General features: G+C 35.5%; 2 protein-coding genes across 7 annotated transcripts; one reads left to right on the forward strand and one right to left on the reverse strand.

Moving 5' to 3' along the window:
- The first annotated feature begins 16,267 nt into the window (after positions 1-16,267).
- On the forward strand, positions 16,268-20,085 carry DJ1B (Class I glutamine amidotransferase-like superfamily protein). 5 transcript variants are annotated; one of them, XR_016520900.1, is made up of 8 exons: positions 16,268-16,722; positions 17,070-17,219; positions 17,307-17,492; positions 17,578-18,512; positions 18,674-18,778; positions 18,968-19,168; positions 19,249-19,389; positions 19,756-20,085. XR_016520900.1 is itself a non-coding variant. In XM_068643505.2 (7 exons), exons 1-7 carry the CDS (start codon positions 16,375-16,377, stop codon positions 19,960-19,962), a joined length of 1,314 nt encoding a protein of 437 aa, XP_068499606.2. In that variant the 5' UTR covers positions 16,268-16,374; the 3' UTR covers positions 19,963-20,085. The 5 variants fall into 5 exon arrangements, 2 of the variants coding, with proteins under 2 accessions (XP_068499606.2, XP_090158304.1); XR_016520901.1 differs by having other exon boundaries at positions 17,578-17,687; XR_016520902.1 differs by lacking the exon at positions 17,578-18,512.
- A 1,062-nt stretch (positions 20,086-21,147) lies between these two features.
- Positions 21,148-23,259, reverse strand: ABCG10 (ABC-2 type transporter family protein). 2 transcript variants are annotated; one of them, XM_090301988.1, is made up of 2 exons: positions 22,471-23,259; positions 21,148-21,606 (listed from the first exon to the last, which is right to left on the reverse strand). In XM_090301988.1, the coding sequence occupies exons 1-2, from the start codon at positions 23,138-23,140 to the stop codon at positions 21,305-21,307; spliced, it is 972 nt and encodes a 323-aa protein (XP_090158114.1). In that variant the 5' UTR covers positions 23,141-23,259; the 3' UTR covers positions 21,148-21,304. The 2 variants fall into 2 exon arrangements, with proteins under 2 accessions (XP_090158114.1, XP_068499607.1); XM_068643506.2 differs by having other exon boundaries at positions 21,148-23,259.
- Positions 23,260-23,634: the final 375 nt, after the last annotated feature.

Genomic DNA, 23,634 nt, shown 5'->3' on the forward strand with positions numbered 1-23,634 from the left:
ATTCATAAAGAAGAAAAGAGAAGACATTATACTTGTGCAAGTCTATGTGGATGATATTATCTTTGGATCCACAAATGAAGAGATGTGTGAAGACTTTGTGAAAACAATGAAGAGTGAGTTTGAGATGTCAATGTTAGGAGAAATGGATTTCTTCCTTGGACTACAAGTGAAACAACTCAAGGATGGAATTTTCATAAGTCAAGAAAAGTACTGCAAGGAGCTGCTTAAGAGGTTTGATATGGATCAATGCAAGGCAATCAACACTCATATTTCAACAAGCTGCCAGTTGAAACAAGATTGTGCAAGAAAATCGGTGGATCAATCCAAGTACAAGGGTTTAATTGGTTCTTTGTTATAATTAATTGCTTTTTTTTTTTGATCAGCAAAGGTTATAATTAATTGCTAGCAGGCCTGACATTATGTTTGCTGTGTACTTATGTGCTAGATATCAATCTGATCCAAAGGAATCACACTACAATGCAACAAAGAGAATTCTGAAATACTTGCAAGGATCTAAGGATATTGGATTATGGTATCCTAACAATGTATCTTTAAACTTAACTGGTTTTTCAGACTCTGACTTTGTAGGTTGCAAGGTTGATAGGAAAAGCACAAGTGGGACTTGTCACATGCTTGGATCAAGTCTAATCTCATGGCATTGCAAGAAACAGGCTTGTGTTGCTCTCTCTACAGCAGAGGCAGAATATATAGCTGCTGGAAGTTGTTGTGCTCAAACCTTATGGCTAAGGCAGCAGCTAAGTGACTTTGGAATTCTATTAAACAAGATACCTATAAATTGTGATAATACTAGTGCTATAAATCTGTCTAAGAATCCTGTCATGCATTCAAGAACTAAACATATTGAAATTAGACATCACTTTCTAAGAGAACATATAGCTAATGGAACTTGTGATATCAAATTCATTGGCACTGAATTTCAATTGGCTGATCTACTAAACCTCTTGCTAAAGATAAGTTTTATTTTCTTCTAAATGAATTGGGTATCATTAGCTTAAGTTGTCCTCTGCAGTAAAAATTTCAATCTGTTACTTTATATTTTAACATGTTTTGTTCTCTGTTTCAGAATCACAACTGTGACTAGGAAAGAGAAAGATTTGTTTTTCTCTTTCTCTCTCTTTATCTTTGACTGTTTTTACGGTTATTAACCAGCAGGTCTATGACAATTAGCATGTGGGTATCCTAACTGATTGGATATTGTGTAGGTGCAACAGATTTGATTTATCAAACTGAAATCTGGTTCCAATATATTCTTACGTAAATCAACACCTGAACCTACTGTACCACAAGAATAAACTCTGGAGCATATCTAATTGATTTGATTTTTTTTAACCCATAAGTCTTGAAATCTGATTAAATTGATTTCCTTTAAAATTTGTGATTTTTGAAATCTGATTTAAAGCTCTATATAAACTTGGCACTAATCAATTGTTTTTCACACCTTTTCATCTCTGCTACGAGCTGTCTAGGTTCAAACAAATTACTGTGTTTAGTTTCTATCTTGAAATGATCATGTGAACTGTTACTAACCCTTCTTCTAGCTGGTTTATCTTTAGGTGACTAAGTGCAGGTAACAACAGATCAAGCATGACATCCTCTTCACACAGAAAGAAGAAATCCAAAGAGCAATCTAACAGCAGCCAAGGCATTTTGGAAAACTGGTTTGCTGGAGATTCTGAAGCTATGACAAGGTTCATCCATAAGACAAGCAGAAAGAAAGTCAATGTGCCCAAGGTGCTGGAATTCTCATGGTTAAGGGAAGAAAATCTGACTGAAGCAAAAACTCTGCTCAAGCATCAAAAGCTGAAAAACTTCTTAGAAATGACTGGAAATGTCTATCCAGATTTGGTGAAAGTGTTCTACAACAATCTGGTTCAAGATGGCAAAAATCTGGTCTCCCATGTGAAAGGTGTGAACCTGAAAATTACAAGGGAAATATGAAGCAATGTGGGAGGAATCAAGTATTCAGGAATGAAGGTTAGCAAAGGGAATACGGCTGGAATTCAAGGGTTCAACAAAATGCAGTTTTATAGGAGCTGTGTTAGAAATCCTGCTGAACCAGTAGCTAGATTTCATGCTGGAAATCTGACAATAATTCCAAGACTCCTAGCCTACATAATTGCTTGGCAGCTTACTCCAAGAGGAAGTAATCATGCTACTCTTCATGAAGAGGATTTGATTCTGCTATACTGTATAATGAACCAACTCAAGGTAAATTGGGTGAGTACAATGGTAGAGCATATGCTCAAATCCACAAGACTTCCCGATTATCGTTTTCCATATGCAATTTTTGTGTCTGAGCTAATTGATTATTTTGAAGTTGATACTGCAAATGAGAGAAATGACACCATTAAGGCAGCAAGTGAAATAGACAACTCCACTCTCTTGAAGATGGGGTTCCAAAAGGAGGATGACAGCTGGGTATTTAGAAGGAATGCTGCAAATAGAGCTGAGAATGAAGCGGTTGATCTAGCAGATGAAGAAGAAGAAAATGCTGATGGTGTGCAGCACATGGATGAGTCACCAACCCACTCTTCTGCAAAGGAGGATGTTGCTGCTACAAGCCAAAATGCACTGGTTGGATATGAGGAACCTGTGTATAGAGGTGAACCTCTATCCATGTTCGAAAGACAAGTTCAAAGCAGGCTGGACACACTCACATATGACCAAAAGGCACATTATGAAATGGCTCAAGCCAGGTTTCAACACTTGGATGACCAAATTGAAGGAGTTCAGGAGCAGCTAGCGGAGCTTTACTACCACAACAAGTGATCCTATTTCATAGTCTTTATCTTTTATATCTTGTTGAACAATTTGGTTTTAGTCTGTTTGTCTTTATTCTGCACTAGTTTTAGTCAGTTTTATTTTGGTTTGTAATAGAACTCTATACTGGCTTTTAGTTTGAACTGTTATGAATGTCTATGGTATGTCTTTATCCCATGCTTTATTCTGTTTGATGAATCCAAAGGGGGAGAAGAACAGAAGAACAACTCACAAAAGTTGATGTTCTGGTTCAAGCTGCAGGGAGGTAGCACAAAACTCACACAATGCTATATTCTGTTTTTATTTCTAAAGGTTGCTGTGCAGGTTTTGGCAGTTAGTACAGTGCAGGTTTTGATCATCAAAGTATGCAAAGCAAAGGGGTTTTGTCTCCATCAAACAGGGGGAGATTGTTGAAGATGGATGAAGCTCATCTCTAACTAGCCTTAGTGTGTTTGATGTAGATGTTAGCTAGTTTGCTTTGTAGGTTGCAATGTGTCTTAGATGATCTTGTACTCTAGGGTTGTGTGTATTCAAGGTTGCCTTTTGCTACATGACCTATCCTAGATGCCTAGCCAAGCATAGATCAAGCACTTGAAGTGGTTAAAAGTTTTTCCAAAAGTTTTTTAGAGTTCTCTCCAAAAATCAGGATACTGCACAAAAAATAAATTTGTTTCTCTGTAAAAGAATAGGTTTATTTTTGGTGTGCTGAAAGGATTTTCGAAAAGTTGGTTAGGGCACCAAAGGTACAACTCAATCAGTTATTACAGTTAGCTGAGTTGGTAGTTTTCCTAAAATAAATCTGTTTAGTTTAAAACTGAATCTGTTGTTTTCATAACAACTTTTCAACTGTTTTTTGAAAAGAAGTTAGAAACTGTTTTCTATATAAAGAAAAGCTTCTCTCACATGAAAGGATGCTGAGCAATCACGTTTTTGACAGAGATTAAACACTTTCTATGTGAGAAGAAGGATTGAAAAGAGTGTTTGAAAGGTTTTCCAAAGGGATTTTCAAGTGTGCTTGTTCTAGGAAAACTTTGATCTTGGTGAAGGTGCTGGTGCAGTTCTGCAGCAAATTGAACTACTGGTTTTGAGTTCTTGCATCTTCTTTTCAGGTGTTATCTTTCCTTTATTTTGGTTTGTAAAGGTGTAAGTGTTAGTCACTCCTTGATAGGGTTTCTTGGAGTGCAAGGTGTGCTGAAATAGGGTTTTTCAGCATTGGTTGTACTGTTCCTGTAGTGTTCAAGAACTGTTGTGTTTGTAAGTGATTGATACTGTTTTTAGTGTATTCCACCTTGGAGTAAGGTGAAACTGGATGTAGCTCTTTATGAGTGAACCAGTATAAAAGCTTGCCTGTACTTTTCTTCTTATCCCTGCACTCGTTTATGGTTTTTGCTTAATTCTGTCAAGAACGAAATCTGTTCATTTGAAATCAAATCTGTTAATTCTGGGTTTAATAAAAACTGTTCTTCCTGATTTGTTAAAGTTCTCTAATCACTAACACAATATTTGTATATGGGGTTTTCACTGATTTAAGGACAAATAGTCTTATTCATTAAATCCTGACAAAGATTCATTTCCTTTGAAACCTTGTGTTGAATGAACTTGATTGTTTTCTTGGCATAATCTGTATTCTTCAAACTGGTAAAATTTAACCAATCTGATTCTGTTATACCTCTCTGTTGATTGCAATTTTAATCTGAACAAGTTCAAATTGTGTTAGACTGTTCTTAAGAATCAATCTGTTTCGTTTAAAAACAATCTGTTCTTTTTCCTCTGATATACTGAAAACTGTTTGTATTTGCGAAAATTTTATATGTTTAATTCACCCCTCCCCTCTTGAACTTAGACACTAATAGACCCAACAAAAACTTCTTCAGAAAATTTATTGTTGAATATGGAGAGTGTTTGTTCTCAGATTGTTCCAGGATCCGACAGTTCCTGTAAGTGAGAGCCGGTAGGAACAAAGAACGGGTCAGTGACTGACGTGTTGAAACTCAGGGGAGTTCTAACGAAGTCTTCAAAATGATTAAGAAGGCTGGTGGCAACTAGAGGTGAAACATTGAGTTTTGTCGACAAATTACAGAAGTACATGTACACAGTTGAAGCGTAGGTGAACATTGTTTCGTGACTTCAAGTGGGAGATTGTTGGGTATGAAGTCAAGACCAATTGGGTTAGGCTGACTAAACACCAAGTTTAATGAGTGTGCTTAATCATTGTACACAGTTGAAGTGCAGGTGAACATTGTTCCGTGGCTTCAAGTGAGAGATTGTTGGATATGAAGTCAGGACCAATTGGGTTGGGCTGACTAGATACCATGTTTAGTGAGTGAGCTTAATCATTGTGTCCCTTTTATAATCTCTATTTAAAGAGATCACTGTACTTGTAATTGGTATGCAACAGGACAAAATGAAAACCTAATAGTTGCATGTGTGGATGTAGGTTGCAGTTGGCGACCGAAACAAGTTAAATCTTGTGTCGTTTATTTTTCTGCAATTGATTCATGATTATGTATATTGCTTTCGCATGCGTTTTTTCCATCACAGAGAAACACCAAAGACAATAAAAGAAAAACAAGTTTATTCACATTCCTATCCCTGTCCTACTCATATTCATATTTATATGTAAACTATTATAACTAAGATAGGCAGTGATTCTCAACCTATAGAAAGTTAAAGAACTACTGATCAATAGTGTTTGAATATTTTAAAAATAAATGTTAGAAAAAATATAGCAAATTGATTTCAAAAAAAGAACAAAAGTAAAAATTTAAAAATTCTAACAAATAATAGAAAGGAGATGAGTGAAAGAAACATAATTTCTTTTCTAAAAATATATATTTGTTTGATAAAAAGACTATTTTTTAAAAGAACATTTCAGTTTATTTTATATTAATTATGCTTAAAAGTTTTTTTAAAAATATATTATTGTACCTACAAATAAAGAAAACCAGATCTTATCATTTATTTTTCCAAATAACTCATAATTCTTATAAATACTTTAAAGGTAATAATACGATACTTTTATCTTTTGAAATATAACAACATGAAATAGAAATTTTGTCTTTAACACTTAAATGTAAGCAGATGAATTTTTTAATTATCTATTTATATTATCTTTTGAAATATAACACATGAAAATATAATTTTTGTCTTTAATATTTAAATGTAAACCGATGGTTTGTTTATAAATTTTAATTAGAGACGAAATATTAAAAAACTCATTCTAATTTAGATTTTACTTAGGACAAATATAATTTTCGAAAGTTAGGGATTGCATAAATAAGTTATTATGGGTATACGAACATTTTCAACCCTTTCATAAAATTTGTAAATTTTTATAACTTCCCTCTACATATGTTTAATTTGCTTATATTTCACCAAACCTTGATCAATGTGTAATGCAATTTCTTCATTTCAAATAAATAAATATAGATTTACTGAATTGTTCTCGATCTTATAAATAATTTAAACTTTCCTTCCATTGCAGGAAAAATTATGGAAGTACTGAAACAAAGAATCTAAAACTATTCACATAACATTATTTATCTCATTGTTAGAATATATGGCTTTAAACTAGAGGGGGTGAATTGTTTAAAGAGAATTTTTTATAAACTTTTAAGCCTTGAATGAAAATACTTCAAGAAAACCTTGATTAAGAAATCAGTTTTTCAAAACATAAAGCAAGTGCACAACAGTGGAAAAATAATCGGTTGTTTTACCGAAACAATCAGTTGTTTATACCAGTTATCAAATAACAAAACTGAATTTAAAGAGATAGGGATAGAGAGATTGTACACAGATGTTTATACTGGTTCACTCCAAACCCAGAGCTACATCTAGTCTTCTCAGAAACCCTGAGGAAATCCGCTAAGCAATCACGAAATGATCACTTACACAAAAACCAAGAGAATGACCTTGAACACCTCAAGACACACACTCTCCTTGGCCAACACACCAACACTAAGATTGCTGATCTTGATCCCCTCAAGAACACACAACCAATCTCAGCAAACACAGAAACAAAACTTGTTTAACAGAGTACAAGGATTACACTTGTTACAGAAGATAATCTGAAATCAGTACAAGCAGAATCCTATTCCACAACTTTGATCAATCACAAACTCTTAGCAATCTCAGCTCTTTGAAAAACTCAAAAACTCTTAGCAAAAACTTGTCAAAGATTAATTGTCAAATCTGTTTTTCTGAATATATTCAAAGATGTAGTTTGTTATCAAATCTTAACAAACTCTTAAATTGCATTAAAAGATTGGTCAAAACATTTAATGACTGGAGCGTAAGCAGTTAAATCATTTAAAGCTCAGTCAAAGATAAAACAGTTTTTCTGTTATGGTCCCAAAACAAACAATCGGTTGTTTTCTCGAATCAATAGGTTGTTTTGGTTCTTAACAGTTCAACCATTTTAAAAACAGTTTTCAATCTTTTTCTCAAAACACCTAAGTATAAACAATCGGTTGTTTCGATAAAACAATCGGTTGTTTTAACCTAGTTTGAAAACATTTTACTTTCACAAAGATTGAGATGCTTATGCTTTAGATTTAATCAAAGGGTGGATTACAACATTCAAACTACCCAGAACTATACTAAACCAGCACAACAACATCAAGCACAGTCAAGACTTCAACATCCTTCAAAGGATTTGGATTCTTCAAAAACTTGAACACCACTTGGTTCAACAATCTCCCCCTATTTGATGAAGACAAATCCCTGGTGCTTGTGTTCGTTCTGATTGAATCTGAAGCAGTTCCTGCAAAAAAATAGCATTTATACTGTCCAAAGCTTCTTACAGCAGCAAGTTAGTTTATTACTCATTCAAAGCACAGAACATGATAAACAATCGGTTGTTTACACGAAACAATCAGTTGTTTCTATCAGCAACAGCAGAAAACACTTTCATATCAGAGATTTTAACATTTTATATAGTATCAGATAAAGATATACAAGAACCAATTAATTATCCCCCTATTTGTCTTCACAAATAGACTTTAGCATGTATCAAAAAACAGATTTAGGAGAGATTATTAAGATCAAGGATACCTAACTCATTTCTTAAGAAGAAAAACCTCTCTTTTGGTAAAGGCTTTGTGAAGATGTCAGCTAACTGCAGTTTGGTCTCCACAAACTTCACTTCACAATTCCCATTTTGTGCATGATCTCTGATGAAATGATGTCTTATCTCAATATGTTTGATCCTTGAGTGCTGAATCTGATTTTTGGTAAGATTGATGGCACTTGTGTTATCACACATCAAAGGAACCTTGCTGATTTGTAATCCAAAGTCTGCAAGTTGTTGTTTGAGCCACAGGATTTGTGCACAGCACCTACTAGCAACTATATATTCAGCCTCAGCAGTAGAGAGAGCAACACATGCTTGCTTCTTGCTATGCCATGAGATTAGGCTTGAGCCAAGAAGGTGGCAAGTGCCACTTGTGCTCTTTCTATCTAGCTTGCAACCTGCAAAGTCTAACCAATTAAATGAATTGGGGAGTGAGAAGGATACCATAATCCTACAGATGATGTTCCTTTGAGATATTTCAGAATTCTTTTTGCAGCTTTGAAGTGTGACTCTTTAGGATTTGCTTGATATCTTGCACATAGACACACCGCAAACATGATGTCCGGCCTACTAGCTGTTAGATATAGCAAAGATCCAATCAATCCTTTCTATTTTTTTTGATCTACACTCTTTCCAGCAGCATCAGCATCCATGTAACAACTTGATGACATTGGAGTGCTTGCTTCTTTGCAACTCTCCATTTCAAATTTCTTGAGAATTTCCTTGCAATACTTTGATTGACTTAAGAAGATCCCATTCTTTGTTTGCTTAACCTGCAAACCAAGAAAGAAAGACAGTTCTCCCGTCATAGACATTTCAAACCCACCTTTCATTGCAACCACCAATTCTTCACACAAACTATCTTGTGTAGCACCAAAGATGATATCATCAACATAGATTTGCACAAGAATTATTTATGCATTTGAATTTTTGATGAAGAGAGTCTTGTCTACCATTCCCCTTTCATATCCATGAGATAGTAGAAAGTTGCTTAGCCTTTCATACCACTGCCTTGGAGCTTGTTTCAGTCCATACAAAGCTTTCTTCAACTTGAAGACATGGTTGGGATACTTATGATCTTCAAAGCTCGGTGGTTGATCTACATAGACTTCCTCATTGATGTAGGCATTTAAGAAAGCAATCTTGACATCCATTTGGAAGAGTTTAAAACCACTCATACATGCAAAAGCCAGCAGCAGCCTCACAGCCTCCAATCTAGCAACAGGAGCAAAGGTCTCACCATAATCTATGCCTTCCTCTTGATTGTAGCCCTTGGCAACTAGCCTTGCTTTGTTTCTTGTGATCACACCATCCTCATCTAGCTTGTTCCTGAAAACCCATTTCGAACCAATAATATTCATTTCATTAGTTTTAGGGACAAGAAACCATACCTCATTCCTTGCAAATTGATTCAGCTCTTCATGCATAGCTTCAACCCACTTCTCATCCTTGAGAGCTTCCTCAATTGACTTTGGTTCAATTTGAGAGACAAAAGCTGTGTGCCTGCAGAAGTTTGAGATGGAGCTACGTGTGGAGACACCTTTCTTTATCTGCCCTATGATGTTATCCACTGACAGATCTCTAGGAATCCTCCATTCCTTGGGCAGCTCACTCTGTTGCAGAATTTCAATCGGTTGTTTCTGCGAATCAACCGGTTGTTTTTCTGCACAGATTTCCAGCTTATGCAAACTGATGCTCTGTTCATCTTCCTCAACACTGGTATTTGGGATTTGATTGATTCTGCGATCTACCTCATCAAAGACAACGTGAACTGATTCTTCTACAGTCATCAACCTCTTGTTGTATACTTTATATGCATGACTTGTGAGTGAATAACCAATGAAGATACCAAGGTCCGCTTTCTCATCAAATTTTTCCAAGTTTTCTTTTCCATTGTTGAGAACGAAACAGCTGCAACCAAAGACTTTGAGATGACTGATGTTAGGCTTCCTTCCATTGAAGAGTTCATATGGAGTTTTCTTCAAAATGAGCCTTATAAGTACCCTATTCATCACATAACATGAGGTGCTCACTGCATCTGCCCAAAAGTACTTAGGAAGAGATGATTCACTAAGCATTGTCCTTGCTAGCTCTTCAAGAGACTTGTTCTTCCTCTTTACCACTCCATTTTGCTGTGGTGTTCTTGGAGCAGAGAAATTGTGCAGAATTCCCAACTTCTCACAAAATTTGCTAAACTTCTCATTCTGAAATTCTCCTCCATGATCACTCCTTATAGAACCTATGTTGCTGCTCTTTGTGTTTTGTAGTCTTCTTGCTAGCTTTTTGAATGCAGCAAAGGCATCACTCTTTGATTCCAAGAAAAGAGTCCAAGTGTACCTAGAAAAATCATCAACAATAACAAGAGCATAATAATTTCCACCAAGACTCATAGTTCTTGAGGGTCCAAAGAGATCCATGTGAAGAAGTTCAAGAGGTCTCAAAGAAGAAACAACATTTTTAATTTTGAAAGAACTTTTCACTTGTTTCCCTTTTTGGCATGCTTCACAAATGTGATCCCTCTCAAACTTGAGTTTTGGCAGCCCAATCACAAGATCCTTTGAGATTAGCTTGTTCAAATGATTCATGTGAATATGAACAATTCTTCTATGCCAAAGCCAAGATTCATCTTGCTTGGATAGAAGACATCCAATTGAACATGGTGAAGAGATATCTAGAAGATACACATTATTAACTCTTTTACCTACCAACATTACTTCTTTGGTGTTGGGTAGACAGATTTCACATGTGTTTGACTTGAACATCACTTGATATCCCTTGTCACAAAGTTAGCTAATGCTCAGCAGATTATGCTTTAGGCCTTCAACAAAAAGTACATCATGGATTACCAAGATGTTCTCATCTCCTATGGATCCTCTCCTGAGAATTCTTCCTTTGTTGTTGTCTCCATAGGTGACATGTCCCTCTTGCTTGAAGGAGATACTCAGGAACTTTGATTTGTCCCCTATCATATGCTTGGAGCATCCACTATCCAAGTACCATAGTTGCTTGCTCTCCTCCAAGATTTCCTACAAAAGAGATTTTCAAGTACAAAGATTTGGTCCCCTTATGAATGTGGGTCCATCTGGTTTATACTCATCAATTAAAGCTTTATTTCCCTTAGGAATCCACTTCATAAGACCTTTAGGAACAACATGTTTTCTGATTTTACAGAACCTCACAGAATGACCTCTTTTCATGCAATAGAAGCATGTAACAATCGGTTGTTTCGATGGTCCAATCGATTGTTTTTCTGGCATTTTTGAAAATGATTTTGAAAATCTATCTTGTTTGTTTTGTGGATTAAAACCCAATCCAGCTTTTCCAAAAACACAGTTTTGAGATGCTAGAACACTCTCAAAGTTGGATTGGCCTTTAGAAAGCTTATCCACTGTTTTAACAAGATAGTGGACATTCTTTCCAAGATTTTCACAATTTTCACAAACTAGAGTATCACACTTGCAAGAGGAGTTTTTGTAAATGCTTTCCAGATTTTCAAAATCTGTTTTTGAATTTTCTAAATCCTCTTCCAGTGCCTTTACTCTGTTTTCAAGCCAGCTGTTCTTTTCTTTTAACCGATTGTTCAAGAGAGCCAATCGGTTGGCTTCTTCATGCGTTTCTTGAAAGGCTTGAAGCAATTGACCATAATTTTCAGAGTTTGAAGAGTTTGATGAACTTACACTACTTGAGTCATCCTCACTTCTGGCCATGAAGCAAAGATTGAGGCTTTTCTTATTTTGCCTTCTTTTCCTTCTTGCTTGACTCTTTGTCATTGCTTCCTTTGGTTCATGAGCAGCCTTGAGTGTATCCCACATATCCTTAGCAGTTTTGCACTTTCTTATCCTGAAAAATTCATTAGTATCTAGTGCAGAAGCTATAATGTTTTGAGCAGACCGATCAAGCTGAGCCATCTTACATTCATCATTTGTCCATTTAGATAAAGGTTTTGCAATGAAAGAATTATCCTTTTTGAACTTTGGAATGTAAGGACCATTCTCAATTGAATCCCAAATTCTTTGATCAATAGATTCAATAAAGATTTTCATTCTTGCTTCCCAAAACTTATAATTCAATCCACAGAATAAAGGTGGTTTGTAGATTGAAGCACCCTCCTCAAAAGATAGTTTTCCAGCCATAGAAAAAAGATTTTTTTTGATCAACTTGAATAACTTTCAAGAACCAAGCTCTTGATGCCAATTGTTAGAATATATGGCTTTAAACTAGAGGGGGGGAGGGGTGAATTGTTTAAAGAGGATTTTTTATAAACTTTTAAGCCTTGAATGAAAATACTTCAAGAAAACCTTGATTAAGAAATCAGTTTTTCAAAACATAAAGCAAGTGCACAACAGTGGAAAAACAATCTGTTGTTTTACCGAAACAATCGGTTGTTTATACCAGTTATCAAATAACAAAACTGAATTTAAAGAGATAGGGATAGAGAGATTGTACACAGATGTTTATACTGGTTCACTCCAAACCCAGAGCTACATCCAGTCTTCTCAGAAACCCTGTGGAAATCCACTAAGCAATCACGAAATGATCACTTACACAAAAACCAAGAGAATGACCTTGAACACCTCAAGACACACACTCTCCTTGGCCAACACACCAACACTAAGATTGCTGATCTTGATCCCCTCAAGAACACACAACCAATCTCAGCAAACACAGAAACAAAACTTGTTTAACAGAGTACAAGGATTACACTTGTTACAGAAGATAATCTGAAATCAGTACAAGCAGAATCCTATTCCACAACTTTGATCAATCACAAACTCTTAGCAATCTCAGCTCTTTGAAAAACTCAAAAACTCTTAGCAAAAACTTGTCAAAGATTAATTGTCAAATCTGTTTTTCTGAATATATTCAAAGATGTAGTTTGTTATCAAATCTTAACAAACTCTTAAATTGCATTAAAAGATTGGTCAAAGCATTTAATGACTGAAGCGTAAGCAGTTAAATCATTTAAAGCTCAGTCAAAGATAAAACAGTTTTTCTGTTATGGTCCCAAAACAAACAATCGGTTGTTTTCTCGAATCAATAGGTTGTTTTGGTTCTTAACAGTTCAACCATTTTAAAAACAGTTTTCAATCTTTTTCTCAAAACACCTAAGTATAAACAATCGGTTGTTTCGATAAAACAATCGGTTGTTTTAACTTAGTTTGAAAACATTTTACTTTCACAAAGATTGAGATGCTTATGCTTTAGATTTAATCAAAGGGTGGATTACAACATTCAAACTACCCAGAACTATACTAAACCAGCACAGCAACATCAAGCACATCCAAGGCTTCAACATCCTTCAAAGGATTTGGATTCTTCAAAAACTTGAACACCACTTGGTTCAACAAGATTCTCCTTACACCATATCATATCATTTTGGACTGCACTCAATATACGTAAAGGAAAAGATCAAAATATCATTAATGAAATGAAAATTAGAGTTTAGGTGTAAAATGTGCACCCAACCCACACCCAACCCAGCAGTACACCCTTATTCTTATGTGGTCAATGTGAGGCAGCGCGCAGAAGCTTGGAAACTTAAACAAAGAGTAACCTAAGAACCTCCATTCTTATTCTTCTCATGACTAAGACATCATCGGAACTCGAAAGCAGCGTTGAGGCACCGCGATGAAGACAAACGAAGCCACCAGAAAAGGACAGCTACGAAACCTTGATTTGTTCCAAAAACATTAGAGTTTTTGCAATAACGCTGCTGGATTGGATGTGAGTTGGGTGCACATTTTACTTAAACCCTAATTTTCATTTCATTAAGGATATTTTGATTTTTTCCGTTGCTTATATTATATTTGAATCTCATGCAGGGGGAATCTGCCTTATTTTTCTATCAGGTTTGTAACATCCAATGCTCTTTTTAAAGTTATGTTGGGATTTCAATTTGGTTGTGTTTTTTTTTCTTATGGAAATTTGCTCTATATATATTTTGTTAAAACATAACTTGTAAACTACTTCTAGAATTGAAGTTTATTGTTTCAAAAGGTGATGTGCATTAATTATGTTTATTCTGTTAAAACATATTTTTTTGTAATTATACTAGTTTTAGTTTTTTTAACCCGTGCACGGGAAATGAACTACGATTACTTATTTATTAAGTTTTGATTTCTTTTAAAATAACAAATTTTATATATTACTTATATATGAATTATTAATTAATAAGCTTTATAAAAATATATAAATACTTAAATTAATTAACCGTACCTATGAAAATGTTTATAAATTTAATTACCATGTACAACATGAATTATAAAGAAGTAGAATAAAATTTATATAATTAAATATATATATATACATATAAATAAAAATAAATGTAAATAAGAAATAAATACAAAATTTGTATATACCAAAAAAAAAAAACCTAAACATAGTGAAATTAGCATAAACAAGAAATAAACATAAATAATACACGTAAATAAATAAATTGTTCAAATATCAACAAATTTATACAAATTTGAAGAAAAATAAGTAACAATAAACAATTAAGTAAAAAAGAATTCATCCTAATATGCGAATAAGTCAAATTTTATTATTTGGTATGTTAACTTCTGCCTCAGAAATAAGCTTGTCTCCTTCTTTGAAGTCATGTAACATACAAAAATTCTTCTATCTCACTCCAAGTTTTGTTGATTTATTTGACGTCTTTTATTTTACTATTTTGCATTTTTCAAATTTGAGATGACAAATCATGTAAACAAACATAATTTATACTTCCTATAAATTGTAAATATTACCAGATAACTCGATTCACAGTCATATGTAGTTAAGGTTAATTCGAAATGACAGTATGGATTCACCATCGAAAATAGGTGCATTCCGCATGAAGTTTCTACAAACTTTGAGACTGCACGCGATCCTAACTGTCCTTTAAATATAATTATAGAAAAAGAATAGTTTCCTAAGTATCGGAAAAAAATGTGGTGGTTTCCGAGGGAACACGATCCTTACCCATTTGTTCTCTTTTCAAGACAACTTTTGAAAGAATCAAATCTTGGTTTGTTGAATGAGAAACCAAGACAAAGTGCATTTTTCGAGTTGACCATCAATATCCTGAAGATATTATTGCTTTACTACAGACAAATCAACGACAATATGCTATGTGTCATGTGCAAATGTATAATAGAGAAAATTCAAAGTTTGACATTTAAGAGCAACCCACTCCCCGGCTTCGACGCCGACCTATTTCATACATAGTGATGCTAAATGAATGATGATGCGATTGTTGGGAGTTTCAAGCTCTTCGCCTTTTATGTGCTCATGTTATCGTTGTTTGTTTGACATGTCATTTACGACCAACGACATTCATTGACCCTATATACAATATGCAATATATTTACAAGGCTTACGAAGTTCAATTTCATCCAGTTTGAAACGAAGATAATTGATAAACTTATATGAGATCGAATTTTATCATTGACCCTCACATGCGACATAAGAAGTCTGGAAGACCAACTACAACTCGTATACATAATAAAATAGATGAACCCATTCGAAATAAATCAGATAAATACTCTTATTGTAGGAATGAAGGTCACACAAATTCTTCATAGAAACAATACAATACTAGAATGTGAAGTGTTATAATATTTATGTACTTCTATATGGCAATTTATTTACTTCATTTTAGAATTTATTTGTTAATTTTATGTCTTAATTGAAAGTAATTTCAATAAACTTTACACACATATTAAAAACAAATCACTTAAATGAAATATAAATAATAACTTACTACATATTATACAATTTGTCAATCAATATTTTATTACATATTGTTGAATAATGGAGTATTATTTCATTCATATCTAAAATAATTTTATGTTTTAGGTTTTTCGGATTAGGATTTTAGGATTTCAGGATTAATGATTAGCGATTTAATGATTTCAGGATTAAGGTTTTATGATTTATGTTTTACTGTCTATGATTTACGATTGATTATGGTTACATTAGGGTTTATAGTTTATAGTTTAGGTTTTTCTAATTTTAAGATGTAGGTTTAGTGTTTATAGTTATTAATGTAAGGTTTTTTAGGATTTACTATTAGGATTTACGATTTTCGAATTAGGATTTAGGTATGACGTTTTTTTAAGGTTTATTTTTTTAAGTAGGATTTTTAATTAAATTTTCAATTAAAAATCACTAAATTTATTCAAATTTTATAAACTAAATTTTATAAAAAATTTGTTTAAATTTTCATTATTTAATTAATTATTCCTTAAAAAAAAAAACGAACAAAATTTTGAAAAAAAAAATTAACTTGAAGTCATACTCACTTAATATAATTTTAATAATTGTCATCCCCACATATAATTTTAGATGTATTAAAAGTATAGTGAAATCATATTCACAATGCACGACCTCACGATTTCATTACCTAATCAGAATCGTGTTCATGATCGATAAATTACTTAGTAGCATAGCATGTGAAAGTAGAGGATATAGAAAAGGCAACATGAAGGAGACACGTAGACGAAGGGACACGTCTGAAGAAGAAGGGCAAAAAGAAGGCACAAATGGCATTGCGTCAGATACCATTCTTCCCTCACACACTTTCTCTCACTCTCACTTCCAAACCCAAACTCAACAACAATAACAACAATCGTTTCTCCTTCTTCACTCCCTCACTCTCTTCCACTGCTCTCATGGCCACTTCTCACAAGGTCTTGCTTCCAATCGCCAACGGCTCCGAGCCCATGGAGGCCGTCATCATTGTCGACGTCCTCCGCCGCGCTGCCGCCGACGTTACAGTCGCCTCTGACTCCGCCAACCTCTCCGTCCTTGCTCGCCACGATGTCAAGATCCTCGCAGACGCCTCCGTCTCCGACGTCGCCGGCACCTCCTTTGACCTCGTCGCCATCCCTGTACCTCTCCCTCTGTCTTTCGAGAGATTGTGTTTAGCGTTGATAATCGAATTTAAGACGTTTTCCATTTATTGATTAGTTATTAGTTCTAAATTGTTATTTAACATCATGGATTGATTGACTGGTTAATTTGTCTTCATCATTGTTAGATTTAATCCTAATTTGTCCATCGTTGAGTTCATGAAGAGTGTCATGCGTGTGTGTGTGATTCAATCACAAAGTATGATAATAGTTTCTCATTAATTGACTGTGTAAAAGTATTTACACTGCCAAAGCATCTCTGTTAAACACTTTTTAGAAGGTAAGAACTGACGATTACTAATTATTGTTGTTATTTGTGTGTGTAGGGAGGGATACCGGGTGTTGAAAATCTGAGGGACTGTAAGGTTTTGGAGGGATTGGTGAAGAAGCATGTGGAGGAAGGACGGCTTTATGCTGCGGTGTGTGCTGCTCCTGCGGTAGTGCTTGGACCTTGGGGTTTGCTGAATGGATTGAAGGTAAAGTTTGCTTTGCAATCCACTTTGTTATGTTGTGTTGCTGGTGGTGATGGTTTTTGTGACTCTGTGTGTGTGGTTGTTGGACAGGCAACTGGTTTTCCTGCATTGATGGAGAAATTGGCCTCTTACGCAGCCACTACTGTCGAGTCTAGGGTGCAGGTGGATGGCAGAGCAGTGACCAGTCGAGCTCCGGGAACTACCATGGAGTTTGCTCTTGCGCTGATTGAGCAGTTAATTGGAAAAGAGAAAGCAGATGAAGTTGCTGGCCCACTGGTGAGGATTTAATTCGTGCCTTGACAATTCTATTTATTTTTTAAATGCAAAGAAATGTAGTATACACCAACGTGTTGCATTTCAGGTGACTGGTGGGAGGAATTAATCTAAACTATAATATTATATGTGGGTGATCAGATTAGATTGAAATGAAATTGATCATCATCATCATCATTGTAAAATTAAATGGTCATGGTTAGTTCATCTCTCCTCTCATGCTATCATCTGATAGCCTGATACCCTTTTTATATCTACAACCTTGATGTCTACTTATAACTGATAATATGTCTAATCTGTCAGTATCCGGGGGAATTAATATGGTTGGGAAACCCTCTCTAGCATGTTTTGTGATATCTGGAAATCAAAATAGGTATGTGTTAGGTCTGGGAATTGGGATTTGAAGATAATAATTCCAGGAAAAGATTTCCATTTATGAACATATTTGAGGCTTTGTCTGCATCTCAAAGATGATTTTGCTGCTGAAACCAGGTAGAGAAAAATATACTAAAAAAAAGTTGTTGTGGTTTATAATTAAGGTTTTATTTGGATAAATTTCTCCATAAATATTAATAGAAGAAAAAAATTAGGTAGTGAAATGAATTGAGCTTCTCCCAAAAGCTAAAACCAACTCATGTACTTCAGCTCTGGGAAAATTTTAAAAAGAGAGCTTCTTTGAAAGTTAAGTGCTTGAGTTTTCCAAAGGTCTAATACTGTAACTTTTCCGAGCTGTTTGTGGTTAATTACAAAAGGTGGACACCCGTGGAATTGAAACATTGAGTGTTCATAACTGGCTGAAGCTAGATGTGCTCTGCTCTGCTCTATTAATGTCAACATGCAGACATGTATATCCACAGAAACAGGGATGGGAACTGAGTGTTAGACAGAACTGAAAAACGCAACACATGTTTGTGCTACATTGTTGAAGTCTAACAGTAAAGACTTTGTAGGAGAGCACACCCTCTTGGCCCTCTTCCTTCCCTGGGGTGGAACCAAATAAAGAAAAAACAATTTTTATCACATGTAAGATAAGTTTATTGGTAATGTATGAGTGAACTGTTGCACATGGGTGCATTGAGCCTTCTACTGCTGAATTTTTGACATACAATAAAAGTGCTATTTTTTAATGCTTTATTATATCAGATCCTTGCTATGATGTAAATTATTTTCCTTTCTCTCATCAGGTTTGTGTGTAATTGAACGTTCAGGTCATGCGTTCCAATCATGATGATGAACATACTTTCAAGGAGTTTAACCCAGTGCAGTGGACATTTGACAATCCACCCCAGGTGAGATTTTGACATTTTTGCTGCAGAATTTCTGTCCATTGAAAATAATATCTCTGAAAAAAAACTGGACTATCTATCATTATTTAGAATTTCTTTGGAAGGAGTGTGTATGCACCCTTCAAAGATAAATTTTGTCATTGGATTTGTAACTTTGACATGCATTGTTACTTGCACTTATCTTCTTTTCAGATTCTTGTACCAATTGCTAATGGTTCAGAGGAAATGGAAGCTGTGATCATCATTGATATGCTGCGAAGAGCAAAGGCAAATGTTGTGGTTGCTTCTGTTGAGGATAAACTAGAGATTGTGGCATCACGCAAAGTTAAACTGGAGGCAGACATGCTCCTTGACGAAGCAGCCAAACTTTCATATGACCTTATTGTGTTACCTGTAAGGTGGCTTCTTATTTTTGTCGATGTATTGAATTAGTACATAACATTTAGTTTGCGTATATATTCAATTTTCTACAGGGTGGACTTGGTGGTGCCCAAGCATTTGCAAACTCAGAAACCTTGGTGAATTTGCTGAAAAAACAAAGAGAATCAAACAAATATTATGGAGCAATTTGTGCATCCCCGGCCTTAGTCTTGGAGCCCCATGGTTTGCTTAAGGTATTTGTTTTCTGGGTCAATCTGTGATCATAAGCATGATTCAGTAAAATGACAATAATATACGTGCAATTCTCTTAGATGCATCTGGTTTGGTTTTCCGTAATCAACTTGGCCACTTGGCCTGCAACAATCAGCAAGGTTTAGAAAGGCATGCATGACAAGCTGCACATAATGTTCAAGTTCATTGAGACACTCTGTTGCTAATTCCCCTAATTCCCCCATGGAGTCTTCATTCTAATTATTTTGTGGTGTTATAAAATGCTTGATTGGCCTAAATATTTCTTTAAACTTTATTTCCAATCTATGCTTTTCCGATTGCACCATGGTGTTAATTTGAGACATGGTTCTTTATTTTCTTCAATACAGGGTAAAAAGGCCACTGCCTTTCCTGCAATGTGCAACAAGTTATCTGATCAGAGTGAAGTAGAAAACAGGGTGGTAGTTGATGGGAATCTCATTACCAGTAGAGGCCCAGGAACGTCCATTGAGTTTGCATTAGCTATTGTGGAGAAGCTGTTTGGACGCAAGTTAGCTCTAGAACTTGCAAAGGCAGTAGTGTTCGGGCGCCCGTAGGATTTTTGAATGCCAAGTTTTTTGTACCGATGCATTATTATATATTTGTGTATGAATAATTGAGTATTTCTCGTTGGCTTGTACCTTGAGTTCTAAAAACGCAAGATAAGTGGTTGTTGGTAACTTTGATTTCTCTTTCATAGTTGCTTTTCATATGTTGCGGAATCTAAATTACTTAAAAGAAAAAATATATTTTGACAATCCAAGATAACCTTATTATAATAATAATAATATTTTAATTATAAAAATATTAATATATATGTCATATTAGACTTGTCAAGATGGGATAGTTAATATATCACCATTCTTACTTAATTGGGAGGGGAGAGTTTCACTGGATCTTTGCCGTGGTTATAATGCTGGTTTAGACAGGGCGATGTTGGTTTTCTTTATTGTTTTCGGTTGAATCTACGTTTTACCTTACAAATTAAAATATACAACTTAGAGCTAGGCTCAGAGTTATGCAGCATTTGCCTTTTTTTTACTTTGCCATTCCAAAAATACCGTCATGATACCTGGTATTCTATCTGTTTCTAAAGATTTGTACTAGTCTGAAGAGTGTTTTCAACTTTTTCTGAACAAATATTTGAAATCAGGAAACAATTTAAAAGAAGTAAGCGATTTTGTTGTACAGATAGAAATAAAATGAAAGCATGAAATAAAAATGCATAGTTTTAATAGACTGCTGGACTAACACACCCGAGGGGAAAAAATTGCAGATTCTGTTGTTGATGGATGTTCACCTCCGAGAATCTTAAAAAGAGTAGTTGCCCTTTTAGTAACTGAAATTTTGAGGTTGGAAAGGTGAGTTTGTGACTTATAATTGTGTCACCGGATTCCCCCCCCCCCTTGATTTGAACTAACATTGAATATTCAATCCGTCCATGATGTTAAATATTCAATGCATATGCCCTTGTTATGTTCTGTTTATAATTGTCTGCAACTACATTTTCGTAATGCATCGGTTACTTTCCGATGTTGGTAAGTGAACTCGGTTCTGCAGTGAAGAAAAGAAACTGAATAATCATTTTTAGTTTCTATCATTCTGGTTCTTGAGTTAATAGTTTAAGTATACACTATTCGGCTTCGAATATAAAGCACTGTAAGTATTGCGTGCAAATAGTTGCATTATACATTAGGAGGTCGTTAAGGAGCTCATAGCAGTATGGAAAATAAAGAAGAATCAGAAAAAAAAATTGATAGCCTTTTTTTTATTGGGACAAATAGTGATAGATTTTTGCTGCATATAAATATGAACTATGCACTATCATTGGTTAAAAAACAATGAAAATCCGTGGAAGGACTGTAACGAGTACCTAATAATACTGTTTGTAAATCTGATCTATTTTCTTGTCCTGTAGCATCTGAACCAAAGAATGAAAAAGTTAAGCACTCTATATCCCACTATGAAACTCAACATTACAGGCAAATTGCTCCATTTTTGTGAATCTTTCAGACCCTGTTGTCTTAAGAATTCAACTCCATGTAGTATGCATTTTCCGTTGCTAATTTCTAAGCACCTCGTTTTCCCTCGCTCTCCCCCATACTCATTTATCATTAGACACTCAAATGGATACTTGAATAGGCTCAAATAGTGCATATAAATCCAGTAACTTGGTATTTTTTCCTCAGATATGAAATACCCTGAAAATAGAAAGAAAGACCCCATTAGACCTGCAATTACTGAGCTCCCCAGGATGAAATTTGGGACCAGAGCGCTGAAACAAGCCACAAGAGAATTCGACATGAGTAGAACCAACCAAACCACTACGGAGAAGTAAAGGAAACCATCGATGTCTTTCCTTAATCCTACAAGCCAATAAACTGGAGTAGAGTACAGAAGACCAACCAATAGAAGGAAGGGAAGGAACACAAGGGCATTAGCTAAAACATAGGAAGAAACTCTATAAGCTCCTCCAGAGGTCTCTCTCATAAAACCTCTTCTCTCAGCCAAGAAAATAGGCAAGCCTTCTGTTGTTGATGATAACAAAAAGGTAAGGCTGAAAGCAAAGAAGCCACTTCTTGTTTGCAATGCTGCATGACTCTGTTGATTGCCAACATTGAAAAATATGCTCCCTAGAATAAAACCAGCTACTATGGCCTGTAGGATTCTGGTGACAAATAGTTGCTTGGTTCTGAATATGTTGCAGCAAAATCTTTGTCCCAGGATTGCAATCTCCTCCATAGGAGAATTTGAATACGCAATTGCCTTTACTTTGGCAACCTTAGAGTACTGCATTCTCATTTTATGATCTTGGTTCTCTTTGAGCAGAAACTGGTTGTCCCCAGATTCTGAAGTATGAATAACCAAGCTTTCCATGACATCAAGAGCAAACTCAAGGACATTGACATGGTCGGGAATGTGGTGCCCAGCTAACTTGAGCCTAGCCTCAAGAAGATTCAATGATCCATTATGCATCACAAATCCATCGGACAGCAAAATGAGGCCATCAAACAGCTCTAAGATTCGGAAACCAGGTTGGTGGATAGTTAAGATAATTGTCTTACCTTGATTAAACGCCACAAGTCTAAGCAATGAGACTACATTAAGAGCTGATGCTGAATCCAACCCTGAAGTTGGTTCATCAATCAAAATAACTGCAGGGTCATGAACCAAGTCCACACCAATGGAAACTCTACGCCTTTCCCCTCCGGATATACCATGGTCTGATGCACCTCCAATTCTTGAATCTGCAATATGGTCCAACCCAAGCTCCTTCATCAACTCTTCAACTCTGACGGCAGCTACTTTTCTTCCCCCAGGAAGCCTCAGCATGGCACTATACATGAGTGTCTCTCTAACTGTCAGTGAAGGGAACAAAGCATCATCTTGTGTCACATACCCTGATGTTCTTCTAAACCGGTTCACATCCATAGGCCTATGATTGACAAGCACATGACCAGACACTTTATTACACGGAGATATTCTCCCTGCAAGAATCTCAAGCAGTGTGGTTTTTCCAGCTCCACTAGGACCAGCAATAGCAGTCAGCTCCCCTGGCCTTGCCTCACAATTCACATCCTTCAAAATGAACTTGGCACCTCTCCCTGGACTAGAACCAAAACAAAGACTTCTATACTCATCAAGTTGGCTGCACAACTTGTATGACAAGTTCCTGGTTTCTATTCTGTACGGAGTTTTTCTGGTGCATGAGATTGGCCTGAATGGTGACCCCATTGTGCGTTTGTATGCATGCAAAGTGAGAGAAGAAATGCATGTATTGGCTATGTTATGTGCAGAAGAGGAGATAGAGAGCAAGATAGGAAGATGAACTAACCCACCAAACTGTGTGCCAGTTATAGGTTTTGTAATGCAAATGGGGTTTGAGTGTTTGGACAAAGGGCTTGACTTGGTGTACTCTTGTACTTCAATTGGTGTGTGGCATTTGGAAATAGTTTGGTTGAGTTACAGTGCTTCAAGAAAGCCAAAGAAAGATAGAAAGTAAGCATAGAAAGGTTTTTTCTGGTGAGCTGAACATTGACTGTTCAGTGTGAGTGTTTGGTTGCCCCACCATCTGCCCCACATGCTGAGGCAAGCAGCTCAGAGTTTAGTTGGTGGAAGATCAAAGTTATCAAATTCAGCTTTGCAAGTTAACTGCAATTCTCTTCACATATGATTCAGCATTTTCTGTTTTAATTTCCTTGTTTCTCAGTTTAATGTCCATGAATGGG

The sequence above is a fragment of the Phaseolus vulgaris genome, chromosome 5, assembly GCF_051622355.1.
Source record: "Phaseolus vulgaris cultivar YP4 chromosome 5, ASM5162235v1, whole genome shotgun sequence".
NCBI lineage: Eukaryota > Viridiplantae > Streptophyta > Magnoliopsida > Fabales > Fabaceae > Phaseolus > Phaseolus vulgaris.